This window comes from Acomys minous, assembly GCF_964271855.1.
Source record: "Acomys minous genome assembly, chromosome: 3".
In the NCBI taxonomy this organism is placed as follows: Eukaryota; Metazoa; Chordata; class Mammalia; order Rodentia; family Muridae; genus Acomys; species Acomys minous.
This window is the reverse complement of record NC_140485.1, coordinates 52569760-52587128: the sequence shown is the minus strand read 5'-3', so window position 1 is coordinate 52587128 and position 17369 is coordinate 52569760. Positions and strand designations below refer to the sequence as shown.

Sequence of the window (17369 nt, the reverse complement as noted above, 5' to 3'; positions counted from 1 at the left end):
CGTGAGCCCTGAGCCTTCAGGGGACACAGCCCTTGACCACGAAGACAGTAGGGTCTCTCTCAGGTTACTAAACCAAATCATTTTAAAACTAATTACAACCTCAAGTGATCTCAAATTCCATGCAGTAATACATAAACATCAGAAAGATCAAATTACTAGAAAAATACCATAAACAACAATAGTTTAAATCTCCAAAATTAATCATCTGAAAATGCTCTCTGGAGTTTCAGTGCTTGCCAGCCTCTGGGCTTCAGTGTTTTCATGCCTGGGTAAATCTGGACTGGATGACAGCGTCCTGAGCCAACTGAACATCAGCTGGATGAGGACAGAGGGCAGTCCCAGTGAAGCAGAGAAGCCCAGAGGCAGGGACACCCAGCAGACCAGTCCTCACATGGCCACTGCTTGGCCCAGTGTGTCCCACGGTTCTGAGTTTACTCCCTGTTGTGGTGGCTGTCCTGTGCAGAGAGGTTAGCATGGCAAGCTTGTGGTTGTCCTGTGAAAGTTCTGTCTGTTAGGTTGCCTTCCTGATTGGCGTCTGGGAACTTGGATTAGGGACGGTTCTCATCACCTACAAAACTGGCAACAAGACGTTCCCTGTGCCCAAAACATGCAAACAAGACAGTCTGTGCCAGACAGGGCCAGCCTATCTCATGCTACATTAACGTGCCAAACTAAAGATCCTGGGTACATGACAAAAACTTGCTTGCCCCACAGGAACCAACTGGCCCAGACGGACCACCCATTCAGAATGAAAACAGCTCCAGCCCTGGAACGGGCTGTGAAGTACTACAGTCTCCCTGGCCTCAGCATTTCTGTGAGAATTGTTTGTGAAGAGCTTTGGATTGAGGCTCATGCCTGTAATCCCAGCACATGGAAGGCAGAGCTGGGAGAACTGCTACAAGATCAAGGCCAGCCTGGTCTATAAGAGTTCCAGGCTAAACTATAGAAAAAGAGCCTCCCTTAAAAGAACTGTCTGTGAAGTGTGCACGGAGGCCCACATCCATCTCTATCCCTAGCCAGTGAAAGGCAGAAAAAGAAAGACTATAAATTTGAGGTTAGCCTGGTCTACATAGTAAGACTCTGCCTCACAAGAAGCAAGGGCTAGGAATGTGGTGTAGTCTGCGGCAGGATCTCATTACCACACACAGGTCTTGGGTTCAATGCCAAAGTCTGAAAAAAAAAAAAAGCAAAGGATGTCTTTGATATTTTCATTTTAATAATAAAAATTAGTATAGAAATAATTTTATTTTGTTCATATTTAATAATATATTAATTTTTTAAATTAATACCTGCTACAGTTTAAATACTCTTGACAAAATTTATGCTGACATTTTTGTTTGTTTGTTTGTTTGTTTGTTTCAAGACAAGGTTTCTGTGTATCCCTGGCTGTATTGGAACTCACGCTGTAGAGTAGGCTGGCCATAAATTGACAGAGATCTATCTGCCTCTGCCTCCCAAATGCTGGGATTAAAGGCATAAGCCTCTACTGCCTGGCTCATGCTAAAATTTAATTTCCATTGTCAAGAGTGAAGAAGGTCTGTGGAGGTCAGACCTCTGGAAGCTGCTTACAGTTAATGAGATCATGAGACCCTAACCCAGTGGGTCTGCAGCTAATGAGACCATGAGACCCTAACGCAGTGGGTCTGCAGCTCTATAAGAAAAGAAGGCCCGATAGGAGAGTCGGCCTCACTGTGTGATGCCCAGCACCACCTAGGTGTTCTACAGAGCACCTCCCCCAACCCCCACCCTCCGCCAGCAAGAAGGCCTTGCCAAGCACAGCTGCTTGTCCTGACACCCAAGCCCTTAAATAATAAGAAGAAATACGCCTTTACGCTTTACAGATCACTCAGTCTGCGGTACTCAGAGCAACGGAAAACAATGTGCAGGTTTGTACTTCATGAGATAATGAGAAGAAAGGAAGCCTCAAGTGTAAGTCTCAGAAGCAGCATCTGTATCACGTTACGTTCACTGTGCTCAGTCTATGAGATGCTGGGGACCAACCTGAAAGCTATATGAATGCCAGGCAGAGCTGAGCGACATCCACAGCTACAGTGAAAAGATTTGTAATCTTTACTATCTGCTTAGAAATTTTCATAATAACTTTTGGGAAAACTATGAATCGTGCATTTGCATGAGATGACGGCAGGTGACGTCATGATACTGTATGAAGAGATGCTTCTTGGTGGTTTGAAGAGAAAGCAGATGGGAGCAGAGCCCATTATCACTCAACACACAGCCCTACAGGCTTGCCAAACCCACCGGACCCTCTACACCTCCACACTCACCTGAAAGGATGGAACACACTTTAAAGAAACACCCTTCTATCTCACTAAGTTATGGAAATATGAGCGTTACTAGTTTTGTAAGCTGTTAGTAGTTAACCTGTAAACCATCCTCGCTTCACAGTGATATAAGCACCCAGCTAGGTTAGTCTTTTAAATCAGATTTTATTTTACTTTTAATTATGTGTGTGCAGGAGAGTGGTAGAGTGTGCAGGTGCCCATGGAGCTAGAAGTCTACCCCCTAAAGGTGAACTTACAGGCAGTAGTGAGCTTGCCCAATGCGCGCACTAGGAAGTGAACTTGGGGCCTATGCAAGAACAGGATGTAACTTTCACCCCTGAGCCATCTCTCCAGACTCAGTGTTTTAAAATTATATTTATTCACATTGTGTTGTATCAAAATTAACTAAAGCGTAAAGGGTGTTGAGTAGCCAGTAAAACCTTGAAAACAGCGCAAAGTTGGGGAACTCAGTTTACATACTTCAAAATCTAGTACAAAGCTACAGAAGTCAGTGGGGGGTACATCCCCAAGGACAGACACACAGTGGACGACGAGGGCAGAGGATCCAAAAATGAGCTCTTCTTTTACGGCCAGGTGGATCTCAACAAGGGTCTAAGAATACACAGGTGAGAGCTGAGACAGCTGGCTATGCGGAGGCAGGGGGATGGATCTGCACCCTACCTCACCCGGCACACTCAAAACACATCACAAGCCTGAAACTATAAAAACTCTTCAAAGAACACATTTGTGCAAATCTAGCATAAGCTTGATTCAACATGACCTCTCTTTTTGATATTAACATTTATTCCAAAAGGGCAAGCAACCTCAGCAAAAATCAGATCAAGTGGGGCTGGGAGACAGCCAGGCTGGAAAGAGCTTGCTGTAAAAGCATCAGGACCTGTGCTGTGTGGCATGTGCGGGGGACTCCTGAGGCTGCCAGCCAGCCAGACACCATGAACTAGAGAGAGGATGCTGCCTCAAACACTGAGGAGGCGAGCAAGTGAGAAAGACACATGACTACCTCGGGCCTCCAAATATGTGTAAATGCTGCCCCCAACCCTGGGAAGAAAGACAGAGAGACAGAGACAGAGAGAAGACAGACAGACAGGAAGAAAAAGGGAGGAGGGAATTGGACTTCATTAAAAGTAGAACCTTTTAGACCTCAAAGTCACTATCAAGAAAGTACAATGCAGCCTACAGAACAGGCAAGGATATTTGCAAATCACATACCCAGTGAGGCAGCCATGTCTGGGTTATATAAAAAGCCTTAAAATTCTACAAAAAGAAGATAATTTGACTTAAAATGAGCAAATAATAGGAACAGGCATTTCCCCAGAGAAGTCACAGGACAAGTCACTAGGGAAACACAAGGTGAAGCAACAGGGAGACAGTGCCCCATGTGCCCTGGGGTGGAGAGTCAAAAGCGCAGAAGATGACAGCGCTGTGAAGGGCTGGAAACCTTACAGAGCTCTGGCTGGCGTGCACAGTGCTGCAGCCTTTGGGGACTGCTCTGGTGCTTCTTCTGCAAGTTACAAGCACACTGCCACTTGGCTCAGCAATGCCATTCCTCGCTGTAAAGCTGAGGGACTGAAAACACAGGCTTCCACAAAGGCCTTTACTCGAAAGTTCGATACAGCTAAGCATTGGAAATAATCATGGCTGCCATAACTAGGTGAATCAAACATGGCGCAGGCACACATAAAGGAGCCAATGAGGAAAGAAGCGTCCACTCAGGAAACAAGCAAAGGACGCTCCTATTACCATCGTGCCTGATTAAAACTCACTGAGCTCCCACCATGAAACAACTTCTAAACAGTCTCCAGCAAAGAAAGGGTTACACAGAGGGCCCACCAGGTCCATGCAACCAGACCTCTCCCCTTACTCCACAGAAGAAAATATGAGCCAACTAGATGTCAAACCCACTATGGTGGCTAAAGAGCAGAGCTGGCCTGCACTCCATCACGCTGACAAAGACTGAAGAGGACAGGCTTTCTGTGAGTCATGATGCCACTGCACAAGTGTCACCCTAGGAAAGGGAACATAATGTTGGGGATAATGCTCCAGAGCAACAGAAGAGTGGCCCACCCTTTCCCAAGCAAGCAACCTCAGGCTGAAACCTCAAGGATGAGTAGGACATTAGACTGACAGAGATAAGGAGGAAGATCTCCAGGCAGGGCTGGGAGATGGCTTGGTTGGAAAACTACCCACCTTGCAAGCCTGAGGACCCAGGTTCAGATCCCCAGAGACAAGGTAGAAAGCCAGGCATGGCAACATGTGTCTAGTGCCCAGGCTGAGTGGGAGGCTAGAAGGGACTGAGGGGGAGGGGCAGGCTGACCTTTGAAGTTCATTGGTTAGCCAGCCTAGCCATGCCGATGAGATTCTGGTTCAGTGAGACACCTGCCTCAAAAAGCAAAAAATGGAGAGCAATTGAGGACAGATACCTGAGGGCCACCTTTACCTATATACACACACAGGTGCTCACACACACACACATACACACACACACACACACACCACAAATACATGTATGTGCATGTGTACATAACACACACACATCCAAGAGATGAAGAGTATGTTTATAGAAAAGCAGGGACAATGGTTACGATTGGAATGTAAAGTGAATAAAGAATTAAAAAAAAAAAAACAGGGAGACAAAATCTGTATCATCTGCGAATGGTTGGGACAAGTGAAAGGACCAATCCTGCTGATCTAAAGCTGCACAATTTCCATGACACAGGGCAACAACAGGACAACTGGGAGCAGGTCTGATGTGCATCCAATATTGATGTTGTCTTAACAGCAGAGATCTCGAACCACACCAGTGACTCGTTCCAATGAACATTTGCAAGTGAAGATGTGTGGACAAAGCAATATACTGTGGGGCACACTGTGACATACTGCAGCTTCCACGATGAGATGGTTTCTATGCCTTTTTTTTTCTTGTTGTGTGCTTTTTATTTCAGGAGGAGGTTGCGAGGGCAAAGGGCAAATATGAGGGGACAGGGACATGAGTGGGACTGGGCTGCATGATGTGGAGCTCACAAAGAATCAATTTAAAAAGTTAAAAAAAAAAAAAAAGAAAAGAAAAAGGAAAACAGGTAGAGCAAAGCCTGTTCCAAAAACTGACAGGAAAAGAAGACTCATAGGGAAACAGTGGTCAGACACTTTAACAGGCTTTAACAGCTTTACCAGGCATTCAGGAATGTGTGGTTTTATCTGAAGGCACCAGAAGGGCAAGGCCAGGCTGGAGGGTAGAAAGACTACAGTCAGGGACACAAAACAGGACACAACTTAGCATCTCAAAGGAGATGGCAGTGGTCTGATGCAAGCAAATCCAGAGGAGAGGGAGGGAGGGATCCAAGGAACACTTCTGACTTGTTATTTGGCTGTCTGAAGTGGTGAGGGAGGGGTCCAGGAGCTTCCTAACTACTGAAAGATATAAGAAAAGGAAATTTGGTAGGGAGGCTGGCATGCTTCCGCCTCTCGCCTTTAGTAGACAGCTGGCTTGCTTGCTTGGGGTACCGCACACACACTGAGCCTAGCCAGCATCCACACTGCCTGTGCTGAGCCTGTGCTTACCCTGGTGCTTTCTCCGGGAGAGCCACCTCAGCTGACAATGGGCTGAAGACCGGAATGCTGACATCATAGCCCTGCCGGTAAGTCCAGGTAGAAAAGCCGCCACCGGCCAACAGTGCCCTGCAGGAAAAAAAGACTTTGTTAAACAGCGAGAAAGAAAGGTCCTCATAGTGCATACCGTAGGGAGGGATGGCAAGGACTGAGCCTTAATAAACACAACAGATAGTGTGAGAGTCCCTGTGCTTGAGAAACAGTGACACAACTCTAACACACACACCACCCAGGCATCATAACCAGCCTTCTACCACTGCATACAGTCTTTCCTTACTTTGCATTAAAAAAAAATTAAAACATTTTTATTTTCTCAGTGTGTGTATGGATGTGTGTGCACATGTGCACGTAGCACAGCACATGTATAGACGTCAGAGGCTAAGTCGTGAGAGTCGGTTCTCTCCATTCACCACGTGGGTTCCACAGACAGAACTCGGGTCCTCGGGCTTGCTGGCAAGCGCCCTCTTACCCACTGAGCTGCCTTATCAGCCCTGTTCTACCTCCTTCACACCACACTTGCCTCCCTGGAAAGCCACAGTTTATCCTTTTAAATTTTTTATTTTAATATTTTTATGTGTGTGGGTGTTTGGCCTGTGGGTATGTCTGCACCCCACTTGTGTGCAGTGCCTGCAGAGGCCAGAAGAGGGCATGGGACCTCCTGAGATTAGACTTATACAGGCAGTTGTGAGCAGGCACGTGGGTGCTGGGAATCAAACCCATATCCTCTGGAAGAGTAGTACTCTTGACCACTGAGCCAGCTCTCCAGTCTCCACGCTCCATTCTCAGCATACCCACAGCAACAGCAGTCTCAGGAAGACCGGGCAATCTTCTCAACCTCCTGGAATCTCACAAGACTGCAGGCGAGGAAAGCAGAAGTGGCCAGCAGCTATCACACCTCACGCTAACACTACATCAGCCTAGACTCTCCAGGCTGTGGCCCAAGCGGCTCTCCCTCCACCATCCCAGAGCTGTGTCACTCCCAGCCTGGGTCTTATTAAGCCACTGCCTGATGAGGAAGCAGAGACGGGCTGCGCCCTCAGAGTCGCTCTTGGAGTTTGTGGACATTATCGGTCCTTCTCCTTAATTAGAAAACACCGACCACACTGTTTTAGCTGGATCCAGCAAGTGTGACAATGACACTTCATCAGACAAAGGAAGCAGGAATGGGTCACACCACCTGTGGCTGCTCTTCTGTCCCAGAGCCCCAACCCATGGAAAGGACTTTCTGGAGTGATTTTGCTAGTTGCACACACCTCGCGGAGTCTGAGCACAATGTCTGAACTGAGAAACCACATTTTTCTTTTCAATACTGAATACCGCCAACCCCCTCTACACCCTGATGGCAATGTACACCCCCTTCTAATGTGGCCAGTCGGTTTCAGTTTGGAGATTTTCATTCAAATCACCCCTGGAAATCCTACTCTGTTTACTTAAGCACTTTGAAACCAAAAACTGGCCAGCGGGGTAATAAGCTCAGAACCTCTCCAGTGCTGCCTGGCTTACTTCTCAGATGCAATGGCTATCCTCAGTACCAGCTCACGCTGATGTTTTCCTGATTAGCATGCAATGCCGAATCCATCCAACATGAACTTGGGAGGGTTCCACAGCTGTGATGGCAAGCAGGCCCTGCAGGGCCCAGGGCCACTGTGAAGTGAAGCAGACAGTGGGAGCTATAGACAGGCGCCAGGCAGCGCAGGTCAGCCAGCATTGTGAGTGATCAGGCTGTTACCTTCAGCCCCACAGGAAAGGGGAGTGTGGAGAACGCTTCCTTTCTCACATGGAGACTCACTGTTATTCTGTCCTTGTGGCCCCAAATATGTTATTATGCTGCAGGGGGAGTGGCAGAGGTGGCCAGTCAGCATGTCTGAAGCATGCCTCTGTGTGTGTGTGTGTGTGTGTGTGTGTGTGTGTGTGTGTGTGTGTGTCTGTGTCTCTCTCTCTCTCTCTCACACACACACACACACACACACACACACACACACACACACACACACACAGAGTCACCTCCCCTTCTCATCTCAGAAAGAGCCCTGATGGCAGCAGGTCACTGTCCTCAGGCTCGGCCTGTCCTGAGGATCCTCCGCTGTGTTCCCAGCCTCTTCAGCCGAGCTTCCCATGGCACTGCAATGGAAAGTGCCAGCTGCCCTCACTTCTCAGGACACATGTTTCACATTGACTGCAGAGTGAATTTCTGAGTAGGACATTCTGTTTTCCCACCACAGATCCCCAAACTGGAGCTCAGTTCCACAAGAGATGGAATAGAAAACTTGTGGCCAGGAACTCTGAGTTGATGATCCTGCCAAGGGCAGGCCAAGGGGTCAATTGGGAAGGGCTCTAGCACGGGGCCAGCCAGGGCTTCTTGACTCTAGGATGCCTCCTCTGCCACCAATGCTGAACCTTGCTCCCACTGCCTCCAGACTCCGATCCACACCAGCTGCTCTCAGGCCTCCTCCTACCACTGAGCACTCACAGTGTCAAACACAGGAGCCCAGTAATTTATCAACTGATTTAAAGAAATATTATTGATCAGGGTGTGGTGGCACATGCCTTTAATGCCAGCACTTGGAGGCAGGGACTGGCAGATCTCTGTGAGTTAGAGGCCAGACTGATCTCCATAGTGACACTGTCTCTAAAACAAACAAAATAACAATAAAAAAATATTGCTGAACAGAGCCTGGTGGTACATGTCTATAATCTCAGCTCAGAACCCTGAGGTTGCAGATTGTGAGTTTGAGGCTACTCTGGACTAGAGAGAGAAAGAGAGACAGAGAGAGACAGAGACAGAGAGAGAGAGAGAGAGAGAGAGAGAGAGAGAGAGAGAGAGAGAATGTCTCAAAAACACCACCAAAACTACTATATGACTGGAGAGACAGCTCTGAAGTGTGGAATGTTTACTGTTCTTGCAGTAGACCAGGATTCAGGTCTCAGCATACACTATTGTTCAGTAAGTCCAGTTCCAGGGGATGCCATGCCCTCTGGCCTCCAAGGGCACCTATACTGAGGTGCATGTAAACTCATGCAGGCTCACACATATACACTTAAATAAAACTACATCTTTTCCTAAGCACTCTCAATATTTTAGGTATGACAATAGTGTTTTATTTAATGCAGACATCCACACAGGAATGCCTGTATATGTAATGATATGAGGTCTAGAATTTGCTTCTAGATAATTGGGGGAGAAGTAGATTCAGAACAGATGGACCAAGCCTCCCTGGAGGTGAGGAGGATGAGGCTGACAGTGGGCACATGCAGTTCACTGAGCTAACCCCCTCTTCTCTTGACTAGGAATAAAGTTACCCTAACAAGTTCAAATAAACGAATATATAAACCACACCAAAGCAAAAGAATGTATACGACATATTAAAGAAAAACTAACAAAAATCCAAAGTAGTAATATTCCAGAATAAAACTGAGAAAATTAAAATCAGCTAAGCATTAAAGAGATCTAATATGCTCCCATTAAAGTTAAATTGAATGTGCATGTGCATATGCGTGTGTGTATGTGTGTGTGTGTGTGTGTGTGCATGTGTGTATGTGTGTAAATTCATAGGAGAAAAAAGGACTAGAAAAACAAAATAGTTGTGACAGTTTTAATTGTCAACTTGGCACAATATAAAATCACCTGGGAAAAGATTTTTTTTAATTTTTTATTAATTTATTCTTGTTACATCTCAATGGTTATCCCATCCCTTGTATCCTCCCATTCCTCCCTCCCTCCCATTTTCCCCTTATTCCCCTCCCCTATGACTGTTCCTGAGGGGGATTTCCTCCCCCTGTATATGCTCATAAGGTATCAAGTCTCTTCTTGGTAACCTGCTATCCTTCCTCTGAGTGCCACCAGGTCTCCCCCTCCAGGGGACATGGTCAAATGTGAGGTACCAGAGTACGTGTAAAAGTCTTACCCCACTCTCCACTCAACTGTGGAGAATGTTCTGCCCATTGGCTGGATCTGGGTAGGGGGTTAAAGTTTACCACCTGTATTGTCCTTGGCTGGTGCCTTAGTTTGAGTGGGACCCCTGGGCCCAAATCTGCCTATCATAATGTTCCACTTGTAGGTTTCTAGGACCCTCTGGATCCTTCTACTTTGCTATTCTCCCATGCTTCTCTCATCTAGAGTCCCAATAGGATGTCCTCCCCTCTGTCCCAGTTTCCTGGTAAGTGGGAAGGATTTTTTTACAATTTTTTATTAAATATTTTTACATATACATTTGTTATTACACATATATACATAAATAACCTACAATAAGAAGAACCATGAAACTATCAGGAATTTGTGTGTGTGTGTGTGTGTGTGTGTGTGTGTGTGTGTGTGTGTTATATTCATAGTGTTTTGGCTATTGCATTTGGCAGCATTGAAGAAAACATCTTCCCTATCTTTATGAGTCTAAAATTCTGAATGTAAATCAATATCTATCATAGCTCATCATTATCAACTTAAAACATCTATCTAGACCTAAAAACATCTTACATATTAAACCCTAAATAACTAAGCTTAATTGTAAAACTAAACTATTTGGTCTTCAACCCCATCAGAGACTTGAGAAGGAATAAAATTAATTACCTGAGTACATGAGGAGTGCAGGTCAGCACCTTCCCAAATGAGAAGATGACAGAGACAATCTGCTACCTAAATAGTCACCCAAAACTCTCTATAACATTGGAGCATCATCTTCAGCCTTCTTGCCCAATATATCTGACAGACATATTTGTGAAGCAGGAACTATTGTGGTCTTGGCAGAGTTTGGTCGTCAACCTTGCCTGCATCCAGGCTTGCCCATTTTTAGGCAGAATTCTGTCTGTGGCAGAAACAAGGACATTTTGCCCAGTGTCTTGTTTGCCACATCTGAAGCCATCTCCATATGGAGGTTCTTTGATACTCATCATCTTCTTTGAGGTAGGGTGGGTGTTTTCCAGGAGTTAACCTGTCTCATTGTAAATGTATCTTTGAAATAATAAAAACATCTTTAAATGCCATATTCTGTAGGTCTCTGAGGTTTTTGAAGACCTTATTTAACTATTTTACTTTGTCTTTCTATAAAATCATATCTATCTGTTAAGGAATTTTCTAGGTTAGGCCAGGAATGTCTGGGAGAGAGGAAGTTATCTTAATTATGCTATTTTATATGCAAAGACCCAGCTCCAAGTAGGTGCCACTACTATTCCCTGGGTGTGGACTGTTCACAAGCAGAACAAGGAAAAAGTGCAAGCAAGCATGCACTATTATCTGTCTGCTCCTCACTGTGGATGTGAATAGCTGCTTCTTATTCCTCTTGATGTCCTTGCAATGATGGACTGCAAGCCAAGTAAACCCATCCTTCTGCAGGAGTGTTCATCATAGAAACAGAGAACCAAACTAAGACAATACTCTAATGGCGAGGGTCTTCTCTCTCTCTGTCTCTCTCTGTCTCTGTCTCTCTCTCTGTCTCTCTCTGTGTCTGTCTGTCTGTCTGTCTGTCTGTCTCTGTGTGTGTGTGTGTGTCTGTCTCTCTCTCTGTCTCTCTCTGTGTCTGTGTCTGTCTGTCTGTCTGTGTGTGCGTGTCTCTCTCTCTCTCTCTCACACACACACACACACACACATACGTACCTCTCTCTCTCTGTCTCGCTCTCCCCCTCTCTCTCTCCCTCCTTCTCCTGCCCCCTCTGGAGTTAAACTGAAAGAAGCAGGCTGTTTAGTTGTTTAGTTTGAGTCCTTACACACTTGCATGCAGTTCAACTCTTGTGCACAGTATCTAAGTGTTATGTGTACTGTTCCTAAAAATTCAAAGAGAAACTGGAACACGTTTAAGCAGCATAGAAGACACACTCAGGTCTGGACTATAGCTCAGGTGTAAAGCACTAGCTTAGCACGCTGAAGGCCCTAGATGCTACTTCAGTTCAGATCCTTGCACTGGAAAAGCAAAACCCGAGTGTAGACTTCGAGGATGTCATCTAGCTCACCTGCCGTCTAACTCCAGAACAGAGACCCAGCTCCAGCTGACACTATTCCATACGTCTCCGAACCCACCAGCAAGGGGATAAAGACTTGAAACACAAGCCTATGCTCCTGCGCAGAAAGCCACCAAAGCATCAGAGTGACATATGCAAGACAGAGGCCAACTACGTGCTGATCAAAACAGTTCCACCTTCCTGGTCCTACCGCTCGAGAACCAACTACCAAGAACTCAACATCCTCCTGCCTGCTTGGCACCGCCCACATTTAACACTCAATTAAAAGTAACATCAGTCTCACTCACAAAAGCATATAGCTAGGTGCCAGCAAAAGTGAAGTGCTCCGTCAGGCATGGTGGCACATGTCTTTAATCCTAACACTCAGGAGACAGGCAGGCAATCGATCTCTGTGAACTCAAGGCCAGCCTGCTTCACAAAGTGAGCCCCAGGCCAGATGGGTCTACATAGTGAGACTATGAGTTTTTGTTTTTGTTTTTTAAGTGAAATGTCCCAAACAGAATAAACAGAACCAAGCCTTCTGAAAGCACACCCCAACAAAAAGGGTAGACACTACACCCCAACAGCGCCTTCCAGCCCTTCTCTGTTCTCAAAAGTATCTCCCTTCCTCAGAACAACATCAGCGACTGTTTGGCCCTGCTAGGGTCCCGGACCCACACACACCTGTTTCATTTTAAAGCCAGTGGGAGCACTCATGTCCTTAATGCTCACAAAATGCTGGTTTTATCAGTTCTACAACCTTAGTATTTTTCTATCCTTCCTTTTCCTGTATTCTTTACAAATCTTTGCTTTTGTCTGGGTATCTATAAAGCAGATCACTCAGGAAGCCAGTCAGGATTGCCTGAGGTAAGTGCTGCTGCAGACATGTGTGGTCACACTGCCCTCTGTCGTCCACAGGGCTCTCTATCTGTCTGTGGCAGCCACACTGCCTTCTGTTGCCCACAGGACTCTCTATCTGTCTGTGGCAGCCACACTGCCTTCTGTTGCCCACAGGACTCTCTATCCCTGTGTAGTCACACTGTCCTCTGTCATCCACAGGGCTCTCTATCCCTGTGTAGTCACACTGTCCTCTGTCATCCACAGGGCTCTCTATCCCTGTGTAGTCACACTGTCCTCTGTCATCCACAGGGCTCTCTATCTCTGTGTGGTCACACTGTCCTCTGTCATCCACAGGGCTCTCTATCCCTGTGTAGTCACACTGTCCTCTGTCATCCACAGGGCTCTCTATCTCTGTGTGGTCACACTGTCCTCTGTCATCCACACGGCTCTCTATCCCTGTGTGGTCACACTGTCCTCTGTCATCCACACGGCTCTCTATCCCTGTGTGACAGCCACACTGTCCTCTGTCATCCACAGGGCTCTCTATCTCTGTGTAGTCACACTGTCCTCTGTCATCCACAGGGCTCTCTATCCCTGTGTGGTCACACTGTCCTCTGTCATCCACAGGGCTCTCTATCCCTGTGTGGTCACACTGTCCTCTGTCATCCACAGAGCTCTCTATCCCTGTGTGACAGTCACACTGTCCTCTGTCATCCACAGGGCTCTCTATCCCTGTGTGGTCACACTGTCCTCTGTCATCCACAGGGCTCTCCATCCCTGTGTAGTCACACTGTCCTCTGTCATCCACAGGGCTCTCTATCCCTGTGTGACAGCCACACTGTCCTCTGTCATGCACAGGGCTCTCTATCCCTGTGTGACAGCCACACTGTTCTCTGTCATGCACAGGGCTCTCTACATTACCACGTGTCTTCTAGTAATTATCCCTTTGCCAGACAGAACCTCAAAACTGACTTCAGACAGCCACTAGAAGCATAAAAGATTCAGACTAGCCACCTGGGCAGACACATGACGCAGTGTGCATTTCCACATTAGCCTCTGACAAGCTGAACACAGCTGGTCTCGGATTGTGCCCTCAGTCGGTAGCACTGATCCCAGGTTCAGCATCATCTAACAAGACTGTGGAAAACACAATGAATCCACCCACACACTCTTATAGCCTGAACACTGTCCTGAGCCGAGGCCAAACCTTCTGCTTTCGTCGATGCTGTGAACCAAACAGTAACAGAAGTGACGTGTCCAGCACCTCATGCTGGAACTTTCCAGGAGCCTCGGGCTAAAGTGAGTAGTAAACAGATGCATAAAAGAGCAGGAAAAGCAGTGAGTGAGCTCAGAGTCAAGAGCATGGCTGCTGGCCACATCTCCCCACTTCTGCCTGTTTGGTGGGCTTTACCAGGGAGGAGGAAACAAAGGAGGGGAGAGTGGAGATGAAAGGTGAGGGGGAAAAAAACAGGGAGAGGAGGGAAGAAACTGGCCCATCAAACCAGAAGCGACGATGCCCTAAGCACGTAGGCCGACTCACAGTTACACAGTCACCGCTTCCTCCTCAGAAGCTACAGGCAAATGGGTCCACATTTAGAAAGCATGGGCACCATAAATCCTGACCCAAACTGACTTGGGAATTGGGCTGCTACACTTGACACTAACACTAGCCCCGATTAGGAAAACCAGACCCTAGCTCTAACTATTTCCACAGGTTTAAACAGCTTCAGCATGTCTGTCTTCAGAAGGGAAATATCTACGAGGGTTTTCTAGTTTAATAAATAACTCGAATTATAAAGTATATCTCAGCATGTTCAGGGACCTAATTAATTTAATATTTAATTAATTTTGGTTTGTTTGTTTGTTTTGGTGCTTTTTCAAAACAGAGTTTCTCTGTGCAGCCTTGGCTGTCCTAGACTCACTTTGCAGACCAGGCTGGCTTTGAACTCAGAGCAATCCATCTGCCCCTGCCTCCCGAGTGCTGGGATTAAAGGCATGTGCCACCATGCCCAGCTGGTTTTTTTTTTTTTTCAAGACAGGTTTTCTCTGTGCAGCCCTGGCTGTCCTGGAACTCACTCTGTAGACCAGGCTAGCCTCAAACTCAGAGATCTGCCTGTCTGCCTCCTGAGTGCTGGGATTAAAGGCGTGAGTGCACCACTATGCCTATCTAGGAACCTAAGTTTGTGGGAATGAATGATTCCTATTAAACCTACCTAGTCCTCAGAACTCCATCACAGACAGCCTCCCGAATGCTCACCTGTCTCTGGGGACATCCAGGGCAGTGTTGTACTCTGGGGGTCCTCCTGGCAACATGTTGAAGAGCAAGTGATTTGTTCCTCGATCCCACCTATTGCGGACAGAAACAAGTAAGAGAATCCACACTTCAATCAGGAAGCAGTGAGTGCACAATGCTGGACCTCCAGCTACACATCAGTCACTCACATACTGGTGAGATGAAGCACTGGAGGCCAACTCAGCAGGAGACACATCCCTGTCTCTCCCCTTTAGACCCTCCCCCCACACCGCCCCTCTGCCCCCTGGGCTCCGGTTGCCAGGCGTAGGTACCTGGAAAGCTGGGCCAGGGCCTGCGCTGTCTCCTTGATGCGAAGGGGGTTCTGGTTCAGTACATCAATGGAGGGGACGAAGAGACAGGCGCGGCTGATGTCATCTGTGTAGTAGTCACTGTCTGAGATAGCTGTCAGCAGCTCGTTGTACTCCCGGGAGATGGTGCTGCTCACTGGGACACCTGCATCATCCACGTACTTTTTCAAGGGATAGATGTACACCTTGATTTTGTTCTTTGGGTTGAAGCCGCAGCGGTAGACATCGAAACACGTATGCATTCTACAGCTGAGATCGCCCCGCTCTGGGATGGGACTGTCAGCGGGCAGCCTGACGACCGGCACTTCCCGGATGCTGCGTTTCTCCACGCCCCCGTCGCTGGAGGACTCGATGGAGTGAGGCCAGAACTGAAACATGCCGGTGGCGATGAGGCCCAGGAGGACGATGGAGAAGAGGGTGACGTAGTAGATTCGGTGCTTGGTCTTCATTCTTGGGATGAGGGCAGGACCCCGGATATTGTACTTGACCGACGCACACATAATGGCACAGATAGCCTCGTCCTCACACGTCTGGTCACCAAAGACAAAAATGGGGTAGGGTTAGGGGGAGGGGAGTTAGGATGGCGATCAATACTCTGAGAGGATTGGATTGTTCAACTTTTAATACATTTATTTATTTTCACTTTCTTTTTTCAACACAAAGTCTCACATTGCTCAGGCTGACCCTGAACTTGTTACATGGCAAAGGACAGCCTGAAACTCTGATCCTCCTGCCTCCACGTCCCAAAGGCTGTGATTATAAGCACAGGACCCCACACCCAACTCTAACATACTTACTTGTTTCTCTTGCAACATGTGTCAAAATGACAAGAAAGGATTTTTTATATTGCTGATATATGCAAAATCCCCACATGATCATCTCATTACATGCTGAAAAACCCACTGACATGATCTAACACCTTTTCATGACAAACGTCTCAGAGAGATCAGGGATACAAGGGACATACCTAAACATAATAAAAGTGATTACGGCAAGCCTATAGCCAACATCGACTTAAATGGAGAGAAACTAAAAAAAAAAAAAAAAAAAAAAAAAAAGATTCCACTAAAATCAGGAACAACACAAGGTTGCCCACTCGCTCCATAGCTATTAAATATAGTACTTCAAGTTTTCACTATAGCAATTAGACAACTGAAGGAGATCAAGAGGATACAAATTGGAAAGAAAGAAGGGCAAAGTATTCTATTCAAAGATTATATGATAGTATTGATAAGTGACCCAGAAAATTCTACTAGCAAACTCCTACATCTGTTAAATACTTTTAGCAAAGTAGCTGGATACAAGATTAACTTAAAAAAAGAAAAATCAGTAGCCCTTCTATATACAAATGTCAAAATGGACAGAGAAAGAAATCAGGACAACACCACCCTTCACAATATCCTCAAATAATATAATATATCTTGGGGTAACTCTAACCAAGCAAGTGAAAGATTTGTGTGACAAGAACTTAAAGTTTTTGAAGAAAGAAACTGAAGAAGATATCAGAAGATGGAAAGATCTCCCATGCTCAAGGATCAGTGGGATTAACATAGTAAAATGTGGCCATTTTACCAAAAAACTCAATCCAATTCTCATCAAAATTCCTACACAATTCTTTACACACCTTGAAAGGACAATTCTTAGCTTCATATAAAAATAAAATAAAAGTCCCAGGAGGGCTAAAGCAATCCTGAACAATAAAGGAACTGCTGGAGGTATCACCATGCCTGATTTCAAGCTGTACTAAAAAACAAAACAAAACAAAACAAACAAAAAAACTTGGTATTGACATAAAAACAGACATATTGATCAATGGAATCAATTTGAAGACCAAGACATAAATTCACACACCTAAAAACACCTGATTTTTGATAAAGAAGCAAAAAATACACACTTAAAAAAATGGTGCTGGTCAAACCAGATGCTGGTATATAAAAGAATGCACACAGATCCATACTTATAACCCTACGCAAAACGCAAAACCAAGTGGATCAAAGGCCTCAACATAAACCTCATACACAGAACGTGACAGAAGAGAAAGTGAGGAATTGCTTTGAACACATTGGCACAGCAGGAGACCACTTCCTGAAG

General features: G+C 46.1%; 1 protein-coding gene across 1 annotated transcript in view; it reads right to left on the bottom strand.

Annotated features, from left to right (window-relative positions):
- EXT2 (exostosin glycosyltransferase 2) overlaps positions 1–15778 on the bottom strand; it is a gene marked incomplete at its 5' end in the record, with an annotated part of 122687 nt that extends 106909 nt beyond the window's left edge. The window contains 3 exons of the mRNA XM_084776405.1: positions 5862–5978; positions 14935–15024; positions 15243–15778. Of these exons, the coding sequence (XP_084632531.1) occupies positions 5862–5978; positions 14935–15024; positions 15243–15778 (743 nt within the window). The remainder of the gene's footprint in view (positions 1–5861; positions 5979–14934; positions 15025–15242) is intronic.
- Positions 15779–17369: the final 1591 nt, after the last annotated feature.